We start from the raw sequence: 23478 nt of genomic DNA on the forward strand, positions 1-23478 counted from the left end.
ATTGTTAAGGCAAATTCGACTTCACTAATTTATTCTGTGCTATATGTAATATAACAGAGATTACCCTAAAAATTCATCCCCAGTCTTTTCACACACACCCTCTCGCCCTTCCCCAAAGTGCCTGAAGAAACAATGAATTTGTTGCAAGTAGGGGAATGCAGTAGTTCTAATCAGCAGAGGAATAATTATTATTGTCAGAATTCTCCTTTTGATTACTGCATGTGACAGAATAAGCTGACACTTGCAAAAAGAAGAAAAAGCTCAGATCTTCTCCAAACTTGGAAACTACCATAGAAGGTCTTTCTTAAGCTAGGGTGTGGTCTGGTTGCTTTCATTCACCAAGAGTGCAGAGCTTATCAGGTGTAGGAGGGTTTTGGGTCGTGTAGTGGAGGACAGTGTGGAGAGCTGTGCCTTGAAAAGCAATTTCTGAATTTGGGCCCTAAACTGCTGGAACCACTTGAATACAGAAATCCTAGGTTTCCCAGATGATAAGGGAAGACTGCTCCTTCCATGAAGGCACATGATCATAGAATCATTTAGGTTGGAAAAGACCTTTGAGATCATCAAGTCCAACCGTTAACCCAGCACTGCCAAGTCCACCACTAAACCATGTCCCTAAGCACCACATCTACACGGCTTTTAAATACCTCCAGGGATGGGGACTCCACCACTTCCCTGGGCAGCCTGTGGAACTTGTGCCTGACAACCCTTTCGCTGAAGAAATTTTTCCTAATATCCAACCTAAACCTCTCCTGGTGCATCTTGAGGCCGTTTCCTCTTGTCACTTGATGTATGGAGCATTTTCAAGGAACAGGCTGAAAGCAACCAAATGTATGTTACTGAAGCAGCAGCTCGTAGTAAAATCCTTGGTTAGTACTTTGGCTGAAAATGGAAGAGGCACTCTGTACTAGGCCTTTTTTCTGTCCTGAGGGATTCTTATGTTCTATACTCAAGTGTTTTTTTCTAGTCTAACTCTTGTCTGCAAAGAGGGAAATCCTATCTCAGTAAGGTATGTTCAGTTAAGAGATCGAGAAATATATCTGATCTTTAAGTGGTTCAGTTGAGCTACAATAGGAGGCAAGCTAACAATTTTTTGAACAAATGTATGCTAAGTATTATATTTAATATTGACAGCCTTCTATAAGACTGAAATGCAGAATTCATCATTGGGGCAGGTCAGTTACTGGAAAATAATGTTTGAGTATGTTCTTGCTCTAATCTCATATTATGAGTGATATGTGTTCCCTGAATGGTAATCGCCAGCTGCCGAAGTGATTGAAAACTGCAAAATGTTTGGCCAAATGCTGTACAGATAGCTCTATTTACTGCTTGCTTTTTGTCTTTTCTTTCCCTTCTGGCATTATTCCACTTCTCCTTCCCAGTGGTAGATCATGGCTTTTCTTTTCTTGAGTTGTCTTAGGTCTTTCTTCTCTTCTTTGCCTCTGCCCTCTTTTTTTTTTTTGCCACTGTTCATCCTCTTACCAGTTTGTTTTTCTTCCTTCCCTAACATCTTTTTATATCCATCTCTCTTAACTAGCTTCCCTTCCCTCTCCCCACCTACTTCCACACCCATTCATCCATGCATACGTTCGCAGAACTTGGAAATGTTAGCCGTCACCTGGTATGTTTGACCAGAGAAATAACCACAAACCTGTATGAAAAATGGGGAGCCTGTTATCCACTTATAATACTCAGGTGAGAATCACTCTTCAGCTGTTGAAATTCCCTGCAGCTTGGTTTGTATCAGTCTCCAGTTGGTGTTTGAAATTTGAAGTTCTACCTTCCTAATCTCCAGCTGCTGGAAGGCAGTGTGAGCTGTTGCTCCACAACCTCATCTCTGGAAACCATTTATTTTAAATTGTCCCTGTTTCATATAGCTCTGCTCCATCACGAAAAACAGGGCTCTTGAGGGAGTTGTTTGCTGCTCTGAGCTTCCTGAACCGTTGTTTTAGCCCTTCTGGTGAATAGATTCTGTCCTTCTCCGTTGCTCAGGATGTTTCCCAGCTGAAGCAGAATGAAACAGGCCAAATTGCTGCTTGTTTCATTGCTCCTAACTGAAGAGGTTGCATGCAGTCTTTCATAAATTTGCAGTTGGTGCTTGATTGGAGTTACTGAAAGGTTTCCCAATGAGAGGGGCAAGAAACTTTTTAATAAGCAGAGCTGCAGAAGGTTTGACATGAGCCAAGGGAGTTCCCTTGGGAAGGTTTCTGCAGCATCTTTGTAGTAATTTCTCATACTAAAAAAGTCAACCCCCCTGGTATTGTGTAGAGGAAATAATGACAGGAGAGTGCCTTCAGATAGTTTATACTGATGTGAGTAAATATTTCTCATGGAGATTTACATGTTTCCTCTCATTGCTACGGTTATGAATAAACTGAAGGTAACCGCTTCCAATGCCAGGATTCTCCATGCAAGACGTTCTGTAATGCTGTAAGCAGTGGAAGAGTGGTGTTTTCCAGGGCTGGAAAATGCATAGCAGTTGAGATGCCCAGTTACCCTTTGTGCTGTCTGCTACTTTGCTAATTCTTAATAAGATTCTTTCTATATTTGCATTATATTCACTGCAGTATCATACCAGTTAACTTCTTAATTACTCCTGTTCATCGTTTTTCCTTAGGTTTTACTGGCCTTCTGTGCGAGGAGAATATCAACAACTGTGATCCTGATCCTTGCCACCATGGGGAATGTCAAGATGGAATTGATTCATACACATGTATATGCAATCCTGGCTACATGGGTGCCATATGCAGTGAGCAGATCGATGAATGCCACAGCAATCCTTGCCTCCATCAAGGGCGCTGCATTGATTTGGTGAATGGCTACCAATGCAACTGTTTGCTGGGCACTTCAGGTACATAAAAGCACAAGTGGAACGATTGGATTCTAACAGAATTCAAGCATTTAATTATTTCTTATGTGTGCTCTGGTGTGTGCTAAATTGCATACAGAGATAAGCTTATGGTATGAGAATATCACTTTCACATTACTTTTCCTTGCTCACTTTTGGTGTGTTTGTGTGGATTGCCTAACCCTTACTGGTGCTGCAACTCGTCTTGGAAAAATTTACCTCCTCTTTACTCCCAAAATTCAAGCATGCAGTAAAAAAATGAGGTATGGTGTTCAAAACGGTTTATTCTTTTGTTTAAACATTTAGTACAAGTTTAGGGTCATATTCAGTCAGCACCCAGTGACTCAGGTGACATTCCCTGGTGTCGCAGTGCTTCTGCATCATCACCTGTTTAAGTTGCACCGATGCATGTGTAACTTTGAAGCAGGTGGGATTCTTAATTTGGCTGATTCTGGGAAATAGTTTTGTTGCCTTCCTTGTAAGATTTGGCCTCCTTATTCGTCTACATTTTTTTTCCAGGAGTGAACTGTGAAAATAACTTCGATGACTGTGCAAGTAACCCGTGCATTCATGGGGACTGTATTGATGGCATTAATCGCTACAATTGTGCTTGCAAACCTGGATTTACAGGTAAAGTCAGCTACCTGATAGCTTTGAGTTGTTTTGAAGATAGTTATCTGGGTAGCTAAGGAAGCTGTTCTTTGCAGACTGACTGCAAGGGGTTCAGTTAGTATCTCAGTAAATCCTTCTAATCTTTGAATCTCAGCGTCTTACATTACAGCAAGTTCTACCAAGCAGAAAAATGGCCTAATCTGTGCTGTGAAATGCCATTCTTGTTAGGTAATTATGTCCAATTCATGGTTCTTGGTTTTATAACAAATAAACCCATGTGACTTTGGTTTATTATTTACAGCTTCTTTCCAGGGACAAAGACATTGTGGACAGTATAGAGAGGTGTTTGATTAGACAGTACCTTGGGCTTTGACCATGAACAGTATTGCTCTTTCTGTCAAAGCAAAGCATTAACTCAGTGTTCTAATGAGCTGCTCTCCACTCTGAAGTCTCCAGCTGAATAACCTGCTTTTTTCAGTACTTCCCTTTCATAATGTGTTCTCTTCTGTTTCCTTCTTAAATTATAAAGACTTATCTAATACAGTAAAAGTAGGGCTGAAAAAAGAGGCTTTTAGGCACTTTTGGATTCATGCTTAGAACTGTAGATCTACATCAGGACTATTTCTGATTACTAAAGAACATCTCAGCACTGTTTATAATGGACTTAATATGTTTTGAGCCATGTAGGGTAATATGCTCATAAAATAATTGTTGTAAGGCAGTTGGTACTGTTTATAACAGTTTTCTCATCACGTTTGTTACTGTTTATTCCTGAATGATTTTAATTACAATTGATCTGAAATGCATTAGAAATAGCACTAAGGGGTTTCATGTGTCTTGTGCTTTTCTCTTGGCGTCTTTCTAAACTTCTGATGCTCCTTCCTTCCTTTGGCTCTGGCATGATGGTACTCTTCAGTCCCCAGAACAGGAAGAAGCATGATCCTGATCACTCTTGCCTTTCAGTCTTCTTTGTTGCTGGCATACTGTATTTGTTATCCTACCGGACTTCTTACTGTTATGCTGTTAAAATAATTCAGTAATATGATGAATTGGCATATTCCGGTATTTAAAGAGCTGGCTTGCATGGGGGCTCATTACTTTGTCCTTTCCTTATGTTAAAAATGCTTTCAACTTACTGCAACATTCACTTTGTTTAGCTTTCCAGCCTCACAAGATCTTATGGTCACTGCTTCAAGGATCTTGCAGTCGTAATCAGAGGCAGGCAAAACAGGAAACGGTGTTTTTTAGAGTCCCTTTTGCGCAATAAACCACAAGAACTATATTCACTGCAGACAGTATGGCAGTATTGGCTGTTCAAAGGGTAGGTGCTTTCAAAGCAGAAGAGCAGGGCTATGACAAGTGGAGCTCAAGAGGTTTGTTCCAAGCATGATACAGTTGAGTGATTTTTGTCTTCCTAATGAATATTAACCAGTGTTTTTTAGTGGAATTCTGTTGAGATTCTTGAATGGTTTGTAAACACTTGTTGAGTGTAAGTGCTGTTTTCCAGGCACAGAAAAGTGCTGCATCTTTCAAAAATGCTTCTCTTGACTTCAGTTAAAGCACAGAGGCATGCAAGATCTGTTGCGCTGCATTGGCTTTACTGAGTTGTCTCTCAGTGTATGTTCTCGCAGACGTGCAAAGCAAATGTTCTTATAAGAAATACTACTTAATAAGTATTGATTTTGGTTTTGTTTTTGTTTTTTTGCCTAGGCCCGCGTTGTAATGTGGACATTGATGAATGTACATCCAGCCCCTGTCATAATGGTGGAACATGTATAAATGAAGTCAATAGCTTTCGATGTGTATGTCCTGAAGGTTACCATCATCCTCACTGTCAGTCACAGGCAGATGGCTGTCTTAGTAATCCCTGTGTACATGGCAACTGCACACATATTACTAGTGGGTAAGTACTTATTGTCACATTAAACTTACCTGCTGCCTTCTATACTTTTTTTTTTTTTGCTTTGCCCAGAGTTCCATCGTGACTTGAGGTTTCTGATTTTTCTCTAATTTCTCAGATTAGGATCCAGACTTATCTGCTGCCCATGACGTAATCACAGTAATGTGTAGACCTTTAGTCACCAGCTGCAGTCTGTGCTGTTTCAACATAAGTTTTTCTGTCCTGCATTGTATTCTTTGCTCTCTTTGCATGGGCACGTAGTGCAGGGTGGACTGCCACTGTCTAAAGGGAGGGTTTGGCAATTCAAGTGAGTAGAGTGAATGCAATTAAAATAAAGAAATGGTTCCAAATTGAATCTTTGGGGAGCAGCAGCTACCCATTCTTATGAGGAGCGGCTGAGGGAGCTGGGGTTGTTTAGTTTGGAGAAGAGGAGGCTGAGGGGAGACCTTCTCACTCTCTACAAGTACCTGAAAGGAGGTTGTAGTGAGGTCGGGGTTGGTCTCTTCTCCCAGGTAGCAAGAAACAGGATGAGAGGAAATGTCCTCAAGTTGTGCCAGGGGAGATTTAGATTAGATATTAGGAAAAATTTCTTCGCGGGGAGAGTGGTTAGGCATTGGAACAGACTGCCCAGGGAAGTGGTGCAATCACAGTCCCTGGAAGTATTCAAAAAACGTGTGGATGTGGTGCTTAGGGACATGGTTTAGAGGTGGACCTGGCAGTTAGGTTAACTGGTTGGACTCGATGATCTCAGAGATCCTTTCCAACCTTAATGATTCTATGATTCTATTCCATCAAACTCTAAAACGTTGAGCGTGGAGGCTATTTTTTTTGGCTAGTGCCATTCTTGCTACCCAAATACTCTGTATTAAGGAACAGGTAGTCAACTTTTGACACTAGGAGATAGAGCGATATTGGGCTTAGAACAGTTTATCCAAGGCTGAGATTTCGTCAGCTTTAGTCACACTGTTGCATGCCTGAGAGAAAAAAGGAAAGCTCTTTCTGGCTATTTTGATGGCAGTGGTTGCTTCTGAATCTTCCCATCCAGGAAGACCAAATGCTGATTTCAGGAGCCCTGAATCAGACCTCTTTTTGGTAATGATAAGTCTTGGAGCGCAGGGCCTGTGGGAGTCAAAAGGTTTGGGGAGGCAGGGCTTGTGTTTGTGAAACTTCCCAACTGTACGTGGAATAGCAGTGCCTCCCATATGTGTGCTGTGTCCTGGAGAGTGTTGTCAGCACTTGGGCAAGGAAGCGATTTAACACTGTGGGTAGCTCTGTAGGGCAGGATTCAGCACTTTCCCTGGAGCTGGCAGGAAGGCTGCCTTTATTGCTAATTCAGCCTCCGTGTAAGCTTGGAAAACCAAATGATTTGGTTCATCTTGTCTATCATCTGTCACCCGTGTTCATATTTATGCCCATGTACCCCTTACGCTTGGTGCCAGATAAAATAAGTCTTGTTTGCATGACAGGGAGGGAGGCCAGTGTGTGTGTTGTGTGGCCTGAGTCCAGGGTAATTCACCAAGTCCTCGGTTCTACGTCATATGGGTGGGGAGTGCTGCTCTACTTCAGATTTTGAAACATGATGGAGAAGATTGCTTCTGCTCCCAGCCAGCTGTTTTCATTTGTAACCACTACTTTGTATTAAATCAGTCTGGTTATCTTTGGAACCTATTGTTCCCCTCCACTTTTTTTTAATCTTTTTTTTTTTTGTCTTTGTTTAAATGTGTTGAGATGGTCTTATCAAAGCAGAAACATATTGCTGGTTGACTGAGCGCTTTGTGAAAACTGAAATGGAGGGAAGTGTGGTTTTAAGGGAGGGTTTATTTTTTTCAGTATTTTTAAAACCATACAGCTGGGGTAAGCAATCTAAACGTAACTTAGGGCTCTCCTAAAGAGAGGTCTTCTGCTTCTTTCTCCAAAACTAACCTGCAGGAGAAACTGGTAGAGGAGTTATTTCAGAATGGTCTAAAATTACTGCTGTTTTTGCCTTTGAAGGTACAAGTGTGTCTGCGACCCAGGCTGGATAGGAGATTACTGTTCAACAGAAGCGAATGAATGTAAATCAAACCCATGCCAGAACGGAGGAACTTGTGAGGATCTGTTGAATGGATATAGATGTACCTGTAGGAAAGGATTCAAAGGTGAAAATTCAGAGAGAAGTTTCTGCTCTCTTTTTCCTTTCCACTTCACTCCACCCTTAATGCCATTTTAATCTTTTCATTAAACTTCATGGAAATAGGAATCAAGAGGGGAAATGCTGTCGTTGTATGAAGTTAACTTACAGTCAGTTCATGTAGACATGATACGGTAGTAGAATACTTAGTAAGACCATATCTAAGCCTTGTTTGGACATCTTAAGAAATGTCCTGGTGGCAGCTCAGCTTAATTTTCTTCATAAGAAAGTTAGACTGAGATATATAAATGCACTGGGAATTGAAGGGGCATTAAACTCGGAATTACCATGCTTGTCTGCTGGTACCCACTGAGCCCATGAGGAGTGCTCTGATCTCCTTTTCCTTCTGCTTAGATTTTTCAAATACGGAAGTGCTGTCCACTGCTGTGTAGGATAATCATGCAAATTACAATCTCTTTATTCATTCTTCCAAGAAGCACCAAGTTCTTAGCAGCATACTCTCCTGGTTTTTCCCCTTCTGCTCACCAGGTGTGAATTGCCAGGTAGTGGTTGCTCCTTGTTCCCCTGATCCTTGTGAGAACTCGGGAATTTGCCAAGAATCTCCTGACTCTGAAGGCTACACCTGTCAATGTGCCCCTGGCTGGGAAGGTAATGTGGATGGGGAACATACTGTACTTTCAATGCTGAGCAATATTGGCATTGAGCCTTTTGACCATTGCCTCGTGAGGGGGGGTCTTACTTCTGGACTCTCTGTGTTTCAGGGGAGAGATGTACAGTAGATATTGATGAATGTCTCTCAAAGCCCTGCAAAAATCATGCTCTGTGCCATAATATTCAAGGGAGTTACCTGTGTGAATGCCGGCCAGGCTTCACTGGAGGAGACTGTGACAGTAACATTGATGACTGCCTTTCAAGTGAGTATCAGCAGATCATTCTGTGTTTTCCAGTTTTTCCTAGAAATAATTTTGCTGTGCTATTGATGACTGCTATTTGACAGATACTGAAAGTTCTCTTATAATCTCTTACCAAAAAGGAAAAAAAAAAACCCAAACCTCAACTTTGTAAGACTTGCATGTTTGAGGCAGTCAGAATCCATCATGTTCAGCTGCTAGAAATGGACTGCAGTGTTCTAACTGATAGCAGGAGTTGTTCCCAGATTCTTAACTTGAAAAGGTCCTTAGAGTTCACATACTTTAATAAGGAGCACTGTTAAATGAAGAATTCTATTTGCCTGAAATTTTAATACACAAAGTTAAAGTAACACTGCAGGGCTTACCTGTATTTCCATGTTAAGCTTGATTGAGGTGTGGTCAGAATCTGGGGTATAGCAGTCTTTCCTGAAATGTCTCTGACATTAATATTCTGGAAAGAGTGGGTCCTGTTGCTGTTCCAGTTAATCCATATTTGAATGCTAATTAAGCAGCAGGAAGGCACTCTTCCAGAATAGGTATCAGTTGTAGGAGGATAGCCCGTACATTGATGAGTACTGAAATTGTTTAAATTGCAAGAAAGTAAATGTTGATTTCATGCCCTTGACACTGCTGTTTACAAGGGAAACCAAATAAATAGTAACTTCTTTTTCTTGCTGGGCATGGACTGTATCATTCAGATAAAATCAGAGTCTCCTGAGAAGTGTCATGTGTTTAAAAGTTCATCTGTTACTATCTGAAAAGTGCTTTATCAAACCTTGGAGGAGTTCACAATGTTGTAGTATTTTAACTGGCTGGCTCTTTAAAAAAAAAAAAAAATCAAAAAACCAAACCTCTACTTTTTATTAGCATAGCTTAAAAAGAAACTGAAGTCTTAAAGACTTTAGGTACGAATTTAGAGAGCTGTGTTTTGCATTGCAAAAAATTTAAATTTGTGACTGCTGTAGAGAAGGATCCAAACAAGTCTTATTAGCAAAAGTTACCGTGGGAGACCCCAAAGCAGCACTGCTGAAAGAAGTTCCAAGACATCTGGCTCAGCCTGAGCTTTTGATTGCCTCTTTCTGAGCAAACAGGTACAGTGCAAAAAATGACACGTTGGTGCATTGACCCAGAGCTTTGCTTACTGAGGCCAACAAAATTATTGCTTGTCCTGTTAGTTTTTACGTGGGTGTCTGAAGATAAAAATGTTTGTAAAGTGTTCATCTTTCTCTCTTGAACAGCTGGGAAATCTCTCTATTCCTAAGTGTTCTGAGAGCTGTGAGATTCATCCCATCTTGTCTGTTAGGCAGCACACCCATGAGTTGAAGAGGAATTTCAAATTACTGCCACAGCTGATTTCATTTAGCATAACAAAAACCTTCCATGGCTTGAGCCAAATGTCTTTAATCTATGAAGCAAACAAACCCTCCAACAACAAGAACTTACTGAAAAGTTGATACTCGAGTCTCCTTTTTCTGTCAGTAAATGTGTGGCACAGAAAATTAATGCGCAGCTTTTGGCTTCCATCATAAATGGCTGGCTGCCATAGACACAACATTTTATAGCTGCCAGGGGTCTCACTTTGAATGTGCTTTTTCTCTGCAGTAGTCAGATGACCTTTAAATGGATGCAGGTGTGTCTCTTATAACACAATTTTTTATCATGTGAGCATATTTCTCAGTCAATAAATGAGCTTTAATTACCTTCCACATCTGTTTTCTTCATTTACCAGTGAACAGAATGATCTTGTACTTACGTTGAACTGCAAATTTTTGGTCTATTTGCATTTTAAAGTTTGTATTTTGGTAGCACTTAAAGATAGTCATAGATCAAAAAAAATGCTCTGTAACCTTTTCTTCGTCCCCCTTCCTGTCTCTCCTTTTCCTCCCCTCTTCCCAGTTTCCCTCCCTGCTTTTCATATACATAGGCTTTTGGTCTAGGGAATGCAGACTAGAAAAGTAAACTGGCTTCAGAGGCAGTGTCCAACGGAGGAATGTGGGTCTTAAATCCAAAAGTGGAAGGAGCAAAGCAGAAAGAAACTACTGAATGCCCGAGCTCTTTCAGGCAGATTGGTACTTGTGGAAGTAGAGGGAATACAGTAGTAGGGGATGGCTTAGGCCAAAAAATAGTGATACGCAAGTAGCAAGATCATGGTAGGGATAAAGACAACGTCAAGAAATGCAGAGGTGAGGAGAATCCAACGTTGTGTGTGAATTTGTGAGCTTTTCTGCCAGCCTTTCCTCAGTCAGCCTTTGATACTGGGAAAAATGCTAAGTGCTCAGTAACGCATAAGTGCTCATAAACATGCCAATTTACACATACGCATTTGATTTGACTGGACTGCTTTCATTCTTAAAATGAAGCACACAAGTTCTTTCGTGTGTTGAGCAGTGTCTGGAAAAGAGAGAACAGTCTGAGTTCTCTTATGAGTAAGACTTGATAGGGAAGAAGAAACAGTTGCTGTGCTGTTTGTATTGTCTTTCTCAGTAGGCATTTGTTAAAAAAGCAGAGTTTGAATTTTAAACCAAGAGACTTTGGGTCTGGTTTTGTTGGTTTTGGCTGAACAGTTCCCAGGAGAGAAACATTTAGGCCCTGAAGTTTGGTCTTGATCCACACCTTCTTGTGAATTTGTTACTGATAATGCTTTGCAATTATTTATTCCATAAAGTGGCTCAGAAAAACTTGTCAGTAGACTGTCACACTCTGGGCTGCGTGATACTTTTTTTCCTAAAAGCTACTACTCTAGGCATGGCCTTTGACTGTTACCCATTTTAACACTTACTGTAATGCTTCTATCTTAGATCCCTGCCAAAATGGAGCTTCATGTGTGGATGGGATAAACTCTTTCTCATGCATCTGCCTACCTGGATTTCATGGAGATAAATGTCAAACAGATACCAATGAATGTCTGAGTGAACCATGCAGGAATGGAGGCACGTGCACCCACTACGTCAACAGCTACACATGCAAGTGTCAGCCTGGTTTTGAGGGAACCAACTGCGAGAACAACATCGATGAATGCACCGAGAGGTGAGATAACTTCACTGTGCTGCTGCACTAAGGAGCCACACGGCGTGTGCTCATGGCTTGAAGTCAGTCCTACTCAGAAGCAGTTTTTAATGATGAGGATCTGTTTTCCTGCCTTTTGTCACTGAGACATACTTGTGATTCATGCAAGGAAAACTTGCTTACCTTGTGCAGGATACCAGCTGAAAGGCAGTTGCCTGTCAAAGTTGGTCTTCAGTTTGCACCGCTAGTTAGAAGCTTAGTTCCATTATAGGAGGAATATGATAGTGTTTAACAAACATTAAGGCAGATGGTAGCTTATTAAAACGTAAGTAATTTATATTTTTATAAGACCATTATCATATAGGGGAGGGGAAATAATTGATTGGTTATGAACAGTTACTGTGTTGAGAAATACAAAAGCTGCAAAAATGGAAGCGACAGCCAACTCTCAGAAAGGCAGGAAAATTAAATTAGCCCCGAGTTGAGTTATTGACTGCAAATAATATGAAGAAGCAACCAGGAGGAACACTAAATCCACAAATTCTGTACTGGAAAGGTTTAATCATCAGAGATATTTTAATGCTCACAAATTGGATGTGGTTTAGCAGTGTTGAGATAAAACCTGAGATCATTCTAAGGGGGAGGCATGGAACTGAGTTGAAGTGCTCAGCAGCTGGTCCTTATATAAATGGTTCACTTGGTAGTTTTAAAAGCTCTTTGAGAGTTAACCCTGTGTATCCATCATCTGCCTGCATATTTATTTTAAGCTTTGTTAGGGTTCATGTAGGTAACTTCAGATTCTCAAATGGAAACAATTCCTAATAAAGCTTGAAATGGTTAAAAAAAAAATAGTCTGTTCTAGTCTAGTTACCAGAAACAAATAAGATGCCTAAGTGCAAAAAGTCTTGGTATTCTCATGCGTTTTCTGCACACAAAGAAAAGATCTTCCTTATCTCTTATAAAATTGCATTTGTGGGGGAGGAAGTATTTTAACATCTTTTGTTTAAGAACAGGATTGTGTCACTGATGAGGGTGTGTTTAATTTGCACAACAGTTGTTTAATCAAGTGAAGTATGTTGGGTGTCTTAGCAGAAAGCCTGGTTCTTCCTTGAGGTTCATCCTGTTTTTGTTTTCGTTATCAGTCAGGACAGAAACCAGTCTTGCAGGTATGAATGAAGGATGTAGCAATTTTCGACGCTCTGCCAAGCTAAACCAGTCACACCTTCTCAACCAAAATTTACTGAGCTATACTTAAGAGCGCCATGATGGTTGGCTGATTTGAGTTTGGTTCAAATAATTCTTCCGTATCTTGTGTGAGAAGCCACCTATGAGAGAGTGCCATCTTTTGGAGATGGGTACCTGATTTCAGTGAAACAGGCCAAGTGATTGACAGTTCCTCTGTCTTCTCTTCCTTGTTCTGCCATGAATGTAAACAGCAGTTTCTGCTCCCTGTAAAACAGAATTCAGCCCACAGCGCAGAGGAACATCTCTGATAAATAGGTTAATGTCGACATCTACGGTAATCACGGTCAGAATTTAGATACTTAAAACTTGCACTGGAAGTTCAAGAAGGTGAGTCAGTGGCTTCTCTCATGGAAGTACCCTTTGACAGTGCACAAAACAGATAACAAGCATGAATTAGTTTTGTGTACTTCATCAGACTGATTATCTTGAGTCTGATCTAGGGTTATTTTCAGAGGAGCAGGAGTTTCCCGTCAGGTGTTTCTTTAGAAGGAAAAAGGAGTCAATTTTGCATGAGGCATCACTTCTCCGAACTTTCCCAGTCACTTCTCCATAGGACACCTCATCTGGCAGAATTTGTTATGATCAGAAGATTGGGGGGAGGGGGATAATCCCTTTGATCTGAATTCTGCCAGGGCATGTATGAGCAGTTTTACAAATCAAGGACTTAAGGTTCTCATGAGAAGAGGAGAAAGGGATTTAGCAATACCAATACTTTCACATAATTTCAATGAAGAACATGCTTGTGTTTTGCATGTTATATGAACGTTTTCCTTGAGAAAACATACCTGCAACTCCTTTGAAGCTTTAAAAAAAAGGCAAATTGTTTTGTTTCTCACAATTTGTAATACAATAGTAATTAGTAATAAAATTTGTATAAAATCTATCAGTTTGAGCAAGCCACACGCCTACCTGGTGCAGTACTGTTTGTGGTCACATTGAAGCTGGGAAGATTTCATGAAATAAGTTACCTCCATCACTAATGACTCATTGAAACCCTGCTTTACTTTCTTTGCCTGCCAAGGTAAAAAGCGGTGAGCTGGAGTCCACTTGCATTCCTGTTATCTGATTTATGCTTCTTTAGCAGGAACTTACGAGCGATCAGAAGATCCTGGTTTTCTCTCTCATTTCAGTAATGTTTATGTGCTGTTTTGGCTGTGATGAGCTAATTGCATTTTGCCTCAGCTTACCTTTGTTCTCACTCTCCTGCAGCTCCTGTTTCAATGGAGGTACTTGTGTGGATGGGATCAATTCCTTTACTTGCCAGTGTCCGGTGGGGTTTACAGGACCCTTCTGCCTCACGGAAATTAATGAATGCGATTCACATCCTTGCCTGAACAAAGGCTCTTGCGTGGACAGCCTGGGCACATACCGATGTATATGTCCTTTGGGTTATACTGGGAAGAACTGTCAGGTGGGTGACCTTTTCTTGCCTGTTTTGCACAGGGCACTGCTGTTTGAACTGTCCAAGAGCAGAAGTGACCAGGTTAGATGTGAGGTACCGAACATGGCAGAGCTCTTGTTCCTTCAGTTCTGGTTCCCTGGCCTGCTACCCAAGGGAAAAAGAAGTCCAGCGCCTCTGTCTTACAGAGCAGGTGCCCCTGTTCAAAACTCTGGAAATCAAAAGTGTTTAATTATAAGGAGGAGAAAAATGCAGGTGTCATTGGAACTTTCTAGATTAGTTTTCGTCTTAAATGAAAAACAGCTGTTAGCTTTGAAAATGACTGCATTTCATTTGAAGCATAAAATTGTCCTGAGTTGAAGGCAGAGTCCTGTATTAAAAAAAACAACAAACATGCACAAAACAAGACAAAAAAATAGCACTTTAAATAGCAGAATATCAGTCTGATTAGGAGGACCTTGATTTAACTGCTTTGTTTTGTACAGGGAGGTGTAGTTATTCCAGGTTGATTGTAGATTTTTTTTTTTTTTTTCCCCCATAAGAAGCCAGAAAATGTTTTGGGGCAGTAGCTGATGTGACTGTGCTGTTAACAACCTCAATAAAAATCTCTATCCTTGCTTTCAGACTTGAGTTCAGGCAATTTACAGTTTTCCACAGTTGAGCGTAGGAGCTGCAAACCTATACTGTAAATGGCTGACCTATTAAAGACTTTAAACTTGGCATATCACAGTGGAAACAGAATGCTGATTTAATTTTTCAAATCAGAGCTTTTTCTTTTTATTCTGTTCTTATCAAAACAGCAAGAATGATTTGAGACTATTTCTAGCTCTGGAACAGTAAACACTATAGTGGCTTCCTTCATAAGCAGCCTGAGTGCTGCCATTTAAAAAAAAAAAATCTGGGAATTTCTTAAACTACTGGAATACACTACAGTTTTGTAAGGATTTTGCAACTGTCTTTCATGCCAATGTGTCTTTGTAAAACAATGGGTGTTAGAAGAAGCCTTTTAGTGGCAGTGGGGGAGGTGCTTTTCCAGAAGTATGTTGCTAGACATTAAATTGTCGGGCCTGCTTCTAGGTATTGCTAATGGAGGAAGTGAATGCAAAGTAGTGAAGTGATATAAAAAAGCAACCCCTCCGCTACCCTAATTATGCATTCTGGGCACACCACTTAAACCCCACTGGGAGAATTAGCATTGAGAGTGATCGTAAAGTACAGTGAAGTTCAGTAGTTCCTCTTCTGCTATGTTTGCTTTGTTTTTACTTGAGAAAAGGATTAATGTTCCTGTCCCCAAGTTAAATGTTGTGGATTCTCAGAAAGTCTGCTTTATGCTCGGAGAAGCTTGATCATAATGTGTTACTCATTTTATACAAGGAATCAGAACTTTCTAAATTTATAAGTACTATTCAAAGCTGTATTGGAGAGATTTATAGATTACAGCTACACTGTAGTTCTTGTCTTAGTGGTAAACTGACTTGACCCAATTAGCAAAGCTAAATAAGCAGGACAAAATCAGACAATGATTCATAAGTTATAGAATTTGCATGTAAAACAGTCAGCTACTCATTACAAATGCAGAAGCAAAAGGCTCGCTGTTTTTCTTCTTCACGCTCAACTACATGCGATAAAACTTAATTCCAAGTTTCTTTTTGGTTGCCTGTGAAAGCACAGATTTTTCTACTTTAATCTTTGTGAGTAGACAGTTTGCATCTGAAAAGCAGAACTTTCTGCAATTGAGATTGCATTTTACAGCCAAAATTCAGAACTACTCGCTTTAAAAACCTCATCCTTCCCTCAAGTCAGCTTGAAATCAATCAGATAGCTGTATTGCTTTGAAGCCTAAGCGCTCAAAAAGGAAATGGTGCTCGGTGGCTGGTTTATGTTAGGTCAGACAGAGTTATTTTGGGTCCTCACATCACTTTCATATGATGATTTACTGTGTTTTAGTCTCTTTGTTTGGAAAGTGTTTTTTTATATAAGGAATCAAGAAAAGCAGTATACTTTGGCCCATCTTCAGTTCATAAAACAGTTGTGGTGTTTCAAGTGAATCTCAAGAGACAGGAAAACTCAAGAGAGACCATACTAGAGCAAATGGGACCAAAAGCAGGTATGGTGAGCTAATGACAAAAAGGAAAAAGAAAGATCAAAATATGGAACACATCTGTCCTCCTCAAAAAGCAGTGAAGATGGGGCGAGTTTGGGAGAAGAAAGGGCACCTGTTACTGTTGGTATCTGGAAGCCTTCTACTAATGTGAAACTAGAAGCCTAGTCTGAGATAAAACTGAATTTTCTCAAACCCAGCCAGCCAAAGATGCCTCTGCATAGCAAGGTGTGAGGATCAGCTTACTCTTGAAATGATGTTGCCATCTGGGGTTTACTCCTCAGTACGTTTGCGCTTTCCTAGGCACATGAGCTCTTGAGGCTGTCAGTGAAGCACCTAGCTTAGACTTGGGAAGTATAGTCCCTTTCTTTCCAGTGCCCCATGGAACCAGTTTTGCAGCGCTTGCTTTCTTTGCTTCTTGAACTTGTACTCTGAGTAGTGTTTCCTGCTGTGCTTGCCACATATCATGTTGTGGTTTTTTTCTCTCCAGGCACTTATGGATCTGTGCAGCAAGTCTCCCTGTAAGAATAAAGGCACGTGTGTCCAGAGTGGAGCCCAGACTCGATGTGTCTGCCCATCTGGCTGGACTGGTGCTTACTGCGATGTGCCCAATGTCTCGTGTCAAGTGGCAGCTTCACAAAGGGGTAAATAAGCATCCTCTCTGCTTTAACTGAAAACATGCATCATTAATCTGCTCCTCCTTTCCCCTTACCCCTGTTAACACAGCATGCCTTGGAAATCCTAGAGAGCTTTGCATCTAGGTGGTCAATCATGATCACTTCTAAGCTAAAAAACTCTCTGCAAGGTTGTATTTGAGAGTCAAGGCTTTCTTGATTCTCCCTAACATAAGAAGCTAGCCTCTACCATAAAAATATTAGAAAAGAAGAATTAAATATTTTATGAAGTCTCAGAATTTCAGTAATACTGTTTTATGTGGACTGCCTTTTTGGAAAATACATCAGCTATTTGTGCCTTTCTGCTGAATCCCAGGCAGGCCAGGTTTAAGACATGTTGTCCTTGTACAAAAAAGGCATCTTGTAACTCATGATCTTTGTAAGTATTTCCTAGAGAATACTGGCTACTAAGTGTGCTATTTGGCTATATAGGTAATACCATGGCCTCCCAAAGTAGTAATTTCCTGCTTCAGATGATGTATATGTAAAAGATTTGGTTTTTAAGTTAATTTCTTCCTGGAAGGTGGCTTGTAGCCCAGGCTGATAGACAGTGTCATGCCATTTTCAGTCCAGGAAATCCAAACAAGCAGATTCGTTGTCAGAGGAGAGGGGTGTCAAGCTCCCATACCTTTTGCGGACATTCTAGGTACAAACATTGAACCTTTGTACTGCAACAGTAGTACTTCAGATGTGTATTCACCAGCCAGTGGTAAAATAATACAGCAACACAAATACTTCATGCGAGTGTTGATGCTGATGACCCAAAGGGGACAGAGCAGTGACTTCATTTGGAAGCCAGTTGTGGTTCTGATCACTGTAATTTAAAGAGTAACCGTTCAATTTTTGAGTTTCAACTTTTCAATTCTTTGGGTCTAGCCATATTCATTCCTGGATGAGCTACCAACACTGGTAGCAAGTGTGTTTTATGTGTTTGCTCACTTTATTTAACTTTGTTTCAGGAGTCACAGTGGACCAGTTGTGCCAGCACTCTGGTCGTTGCCTCAATGTTGGAAACACGCACCACTGTCAGTGCCAGGTGGGTTACACTGGCAGTTACTGTGAGGTGCAGCTGGATGAGTGTGACTCCAGCCCCTGCCAGAATGGTGCTACCTGCCAGGATCACCTGGGTGGATACCAGTGCGAGGTAATGCATGCTGGTTTAGTAGGAAGAGGTCTAAATATTTAGAGCATTGTAATGCAAAGGAATCAAAAGAAATCAGAAACACATGCAAGTGGTAGAATAGCTTCAAGCTGGGGATAAAAGCAGCCTGCGCCTGTGTCGTGGTTTAACTCCAGTCGGTAACTAGGAAGAAAGAGCACAAGTCTTATCTAGAGCATGAGTCTTATGAGGAGCGGCTGAGGGAACTGGGGTTGTTTAGCCTGGAGAAAAGGAGGCTGAGGGGAGACCTTCTCGCTCTCTGCAACTACCTGAAAGGAGGTTGTAGCGAGGTAGGGGTCGGTCTCTTCTCCCAAGTAACAAATGATAGGACAAGAGGAAATGTCCTCAAGTTGTGCCAGGGGAGGTTTAGATTGGATATCAGGAAAAATTTCTTCCCCCGAAGGGTTGTCAAGCACTGGAACAGGCTGCCCAGGGAGGTGGTTGAGTCCCCATCCCTGGAGGTATTTAAAAGCCGTGCAGATGTGGTGCTTAGGGACATGGTTTAGCGGTGGACTTGGCAGTGCTGGGTTGACGGTTGGACTTGATGATCTTAAAGGTTTTTTCCAACCAAAATGATTCTATGACTCTAAAATTAACTCTATCCCATCCGAAAACAGAACAACCTGGAAAGAATTTTTAATTTAGCTGTGGCAGAAGCAGTGCTCCTGAGAGGCTTTTAAGACTAAATTAGAGGTGTGATTGTAAGGAGGTGTGGTTGATGGGCATTTGAACTCCTTGCCTCTTTGGAGATGGAGTTCTTATCTTGAAAGATTTTTTGCCAGAGATGTGGATTGTATTAAAATATATGTAGAATGCATTAAAGGAATGTTGTATTCTCCCTATTGGATGGGCAAAGTATCCCTTGCCTCTCAGAATGGGAGATGCCTTCCACTGCTTTCTGTTTGCTACAGATGATGCAGAGAGCAGTGTAGACCATGAGATTATTATGGTATATCAACCTTCCTCAACCTTTCAAAATGGTAGAACACCTTGGAAGCTCATGCCCAGAAGGAAAGGATGAGTTTTATGTAAACCTTAAGTCAACTACTAAGCCAATCTCAGTGCTAAAGGGTGTCTGGATTTGATCGCTATATTTTACAGGAATAAAGTCACTCAAATTCAAACATGCAGTGTGCTGTTGAGTAGTCACATGGTCAAATTGTGTGCTTAAGCTGGCTGGCCGTGCAGCCCTTGAAATCACTTGCAGTTGTATAGCTACAAAGGCAGTTGTAATCTGTCCCATTGAAGGTTTGTTTTGTCTGTGTTAGCCTTTCTCAGATGTCTACTAATGTATCTGTTAGGAGAAGATTATTCACACTTATTTTTATACTGGCAGTGTGTGCCTGGATATCAGGGTGTCAACTGCGAATATCAAGTGGATGAGTGCCAATTTCAGCCCTGCCAGAATGGAGGAACATGTATAGACCTCGTCAATCATTTCAAGTGCTCCTGTCCACCAGGAACTCGGGGTATGAAGCTCAGCAATTAAGTGAATGTTACAAGATTGAATTTTCCTTTCTGACTACTGGTTTCATGATGCAGAGTCTAAAGGGAACACATTATTTTCTTTGAAGAATGTTCCCAAAGTGCACTGGATCCCTTGAGATACATATTTTCCCTTTAAAAAGAAACACTGCTCTTTTTTTCTTTCTTTCTTTTTCTTTTTCTTTATTTCCTTTAAAGGAATAGGTCATGACAGTGTCCTTCGGGAATGCATGATCCGTCTTTGGCTATAGGGATGGACTAGATTACTGTTAAGGTCTCTCCCAACCCTGTCTGTTTTGATATAGTAAATCCAAGGTTTCTTTTTGGCTAAGATGCTATGAAATATGCAGAAAACTTGATTAGTTCTTGCATAATTTCTAGCGTCCTTTACTACTTTAAATTTTGGCCCTGCATTGTCCTCTGTCCTGGAGTCTTCTGTGGAAAAGTTCAGTGCCTCTAGGCTAGCTTAACCTACTTCAGCAAATTTGAGCTCTTTTATTAAAAGCTTTTTTTTTAAAAAAAACCTCCACAGTTACATAATGGTGGTTTTCAGTAAGTATGATTCCACAGCATGTTTAATGTCGTGTTTCTTGAAACCGAACCTTCCATTTCCCTGTTATATCTGACCTGATGGCCCTGACTTCTACCTTTGAAAATATTCAGGACTGCACATTTTAACCAGTCAGTGAATGCTTTCTCACTTGACTTTTTTTCTTAAGTTTATTTCTCAAGTCAGTTAAAGATTTTATATTTCTCTGAACTTACTTTATCTTTCTGAAGTGTAGGCAAAATCTCCAGATGTGTGTCAGGTAGAACTAAATTCTTGGTTCATAAAGTAAATTTAAGTAAAATTATAAAATAATCTAATATATTTGCCTCTTGCCCTTGCATGTTACCAGTTCATTCACTTTAGTGTGGCTGTCAGCGCATCTTCCCAGTCTGGATAAGTGTTTATTTCATTGTAAATCATTGCGTTAGCAATTTGTCATGTATTGTTCTTAATTTGGTCTTCCAATTTAAAAAAAAAAAAAAAAATTGCTTCTTATGTCTCTACATCAAAGTGTGTATTTATGTACCAGTTTCTGCACTGCCAGAGTTTCTGTGTTGTACTAAAGCACCCATCCTCCTTTGAGAGGCTCTGAATGTATTCCTTGTAATTCTTCAGTCTTTATTTGTTGAGATGAATTACTTTTTGGACGTGACAAATTTTTTTTTGTAAATGAAAGGAATTAGAAAAGATTGATATAATTAATTATGATATCAAGACTTAGCTTTTGTCCCTGGCCCAGTTTGAAATGAATACTTTACTAATGCCAGTGCAAGTATCCTCCATGTTTAGGTGAATGGCTTTACTTGCTCCAGAGGAATCAGCTGTACTAACAGACAAAAGTCCTTGCTCAGCTTACCCTCTTTGCCCCTTTTGTCCGTTACACTGCGTGGCGAAGGCAGAACCGGTACCAGACGTTGCCTCTTGAAAGGGAGCCCCGTAGGGAGAGGGAGAAACTGCCGTCCCTAGCCGGTGTTGAGAGTTTACTGTAGGTCCCCAGAAGGCAAACTGCAGGAATGGCATGCTGGCCAGGGGTCTGTGCTTTATCACAGCTGCTTTTCTGCTGGTTTGTTGTTGCTTGTTTTAAAGATGTCGCTACAAATGCTCTTTGCCAAGTTTCAGGGTTACCACCAAGTTAAATGAATGGTGGGAAGCTCACAGCCTTGCAAGGGCAGCACAGGGCTCTCCAGCTATGTTCAGTTGCTGGGCTAAATTGAGTGCATCTTTTTTGGTTTTGTTTTGTTTTTGTGTTTTTAATTATGCCCTTAAATTAAGTCAAGCATGAAAGCTGCGAAATACCAGTATGACCTACCATTGAGAACAGCCTGGATCTAAACCAGATGCTTCCTGGGTCTGATCTGAGGCTGTCTGTCTGCCCAGGGTATGGATTGCATTAAGCTGGGATCTTTACCTGTTTATATCTGGGACTGTGTGTGACACGATCTTAAAACTTGATGAGCAGTGTAGGAAATGAGGCCATGACACTGTATCCTCAAATTGTTACTTTTTCCTGTCTTGACAGGCCGTTTGTGTGAGGAGAACGTCGATGACTGTGTTTCAAACTCAGGAGTACCCCGCTGCTTTAATGGAGGGCAGTGCATTGACCAGATCGGGGGCTACAGCTGTATTTGTCTCCCAGGCTTTGCAGGCGAGCGATGTGAGGGAGATATCAATGAATGCCTCTCTAATCCTTGTAACCCCCGTGGAAGTCTGGACTGTGTTCAGCTGATAAATGATTATAGATGCATCTGTCGTAGTGCTTTTACTGGTGAGTAGTCGTAAACATGCTTCCAGTTTCAGAGTAATATCTTGAAAAATGGTCATTCTTTCCCTTTCTGGCAGTCATGTTATCTAGTCACTTCCCTTTACAATACCTGATTGTTTCCCTACACTATGTCTCGCTTTTTAAACCAATCTTTCTTTTAAGCCTTCTAAGAAATTTGGCTTCCCAAGCTGTCTCAGACAAAGGAATCTCCTGAGACACTTGGCTGCCAGGATGTTTTTTCTGTGGTAACTTTTCTCTCCTTCATAATTTCACATTTCTAATATTGGAAGTGTAACTGTTCACGTGTCAGCTTCTCCATGGCTTTTTCTCTTGCAAAGCAGCACATGAATTTTCTCTATAAATCAGTGCCATGGTATCCATATTTAGCTTTCGGCCTCCTTTTCTGCTCAGTTCTCCCTTTCTTCCTTATATTGGTGATGTGGTCAGGATGGAATACTCTATGCATAGACAGACTGTACATTCCTAGCTTAGTGATGTGATCCTTCCATAATCCAACTTTGAATCACAACTTCGCACTGCGCAAACTTATGTCTCACACTCTCTAGATCTCTTCTTTGTTAGTATTGCTGCTATTCTGCTTTCTGCCTCCCACTGGGCATAAGTTTGGGCTAATAGTCTCCAGATGTGTCTTAACTTTCAGTTTTCCAGTTTCCATGTCAGTTTAACTTCTTATGTATTCAGTTTTCCTCTGTTAAAACCTTTCACTTTCCCTGTTTACCAATGACCTTCTCTGCATGCTTTACCAGTATTTACTCTTTTTTTTTCTTAAAATTTAAAGATGCTGTGATTTTCCACTAAATTTATGATTGTCAGATGCAAAGAAATCACAAAGGCATACATCTGAAGAATTTGTGTAGTAGTTTTTGAATGCATTACCTAGATTGACAAAAGAAGTTCCTAAAAGAGCAACATATGAGGGAAGTGGAGCCAGGCTAGGTAGTAGGACACTGGTGCAGGTCATCAGATAGGTTTGTATTTAAGCCTGTCTGTTAAGGTTGCTTTTATGAATTACGCCTCGTGTTGCTTCTGGCTGTCATGGAAGGGTGGCTGGAACTTGCGGCTTGGGGAGTGCAGACCTGCTGCACCTTAGGAGGAGCAGGGAGAGCTGCTGTGTCTCAGACATGAAATCTGTCTGGAAATGTTAGGCCCAGAGGGGGAGCATGCTTCTTCCTCTAGCTGTTCATCTTCTGCACATTCCACATTGACCCTTCTGCCTGGGAGGGGACGGGGGTGGCTTTGCTGTGGTTTGTGACTGATAGGATGCCAGGACTCCGTGGGCCATCCTGCCCTGTCTGCAAGCAGTCAGTCTTGGCTGCACATGTGTGGAGACTTCTATTAACTTTTTCCTAGGGGGTCCAAGTCATGCTTAGGTCATCCTCATCTTTTTAAAGTCTGGTGTCAGAGTTTGACTCTGGGAGCGGCTGCAAATGCCAGTCAGTGCAGTAAGACCTCTGTGTCTGGCTGATCAGTCTGAGGAGGCTCCGCTTGCTTGTCATATTGGCTCATGTTGCATCTCGTCCTGAGGGTTGTTCATTCATGGTTAGAGAGTGATTTGCCTTTGGGCTGGACTCACTGAGCATCTCCCAAAAAGTAAAGGAAGTCTTAAGAACTCCCAAATTGACATGGCACAGCACCTTCAGCCTCTATGCCTGGCTGACTTGGAGCTGACAGCAA

General features: G+C 41.1%; 1 protein-coding gene across 1 annotated transcript in view; it reads left to right on the forward strand.

Moving 5' to 3' along the window:
• Positions 1–23478, forward strand: part of NOTCH2 (notch receptor 2) — an 89000-nt gene that overhangs the window by 49397 nt on the left and 16125 nt on the right. The window contains exons 11-22 of the mRNA XM_087732629.1: positions 2618–2851; positions 3368–3478; positions 5171–5363; positions 7353–7498; positions 8020–8139; positions 8253–8405; positions 11201–11429; positions 13863–14064; positions 16644–16797; positions 17787–17971; positions 19323–19455; positions 21541–21786. Of these exons, the coding sequence (XP_087588755.1) occupies positions 2618–2851; positions 3368–3478; positions 5171–5363; positions 7353–7498; positions 8020–8139; positions 8253–8405; positions 11201–11429; positions 13863–14064; positions 16644–16797; positions 17787–17971; positions 19323–19455; positions 21541–21786 (2106 nt within the window). The remainder of the gene's footprint in view (positions 1–2617; positions 2852–3367; positions 3479–5170; positions 5364–7352; positions 7499–8019; positions 8140–8252; positions 8406–11200; positions 11430–13862; positions 14065–16643; positions 16798–17786; positions 17972–19322; positions 19456–21540; positions 21787–23478) is intronic.

The sequence above is a fragment of the Nipponia nippon genome, unplaced genomic scaffold, assembly GCF_047370975.1.
Source record: "Nipponia nippon isolate SJK-2023a ecotype South Korea unplaced genomic scaffold, ASM4737097v1 scaffold_5, whole genome shotgun sequence".
NCBI lineage: Eukaryota > Metazoa > Chordata > Aves > Pelecaniformes > Threskiornithidae > Nipponia > Nipponia nippon.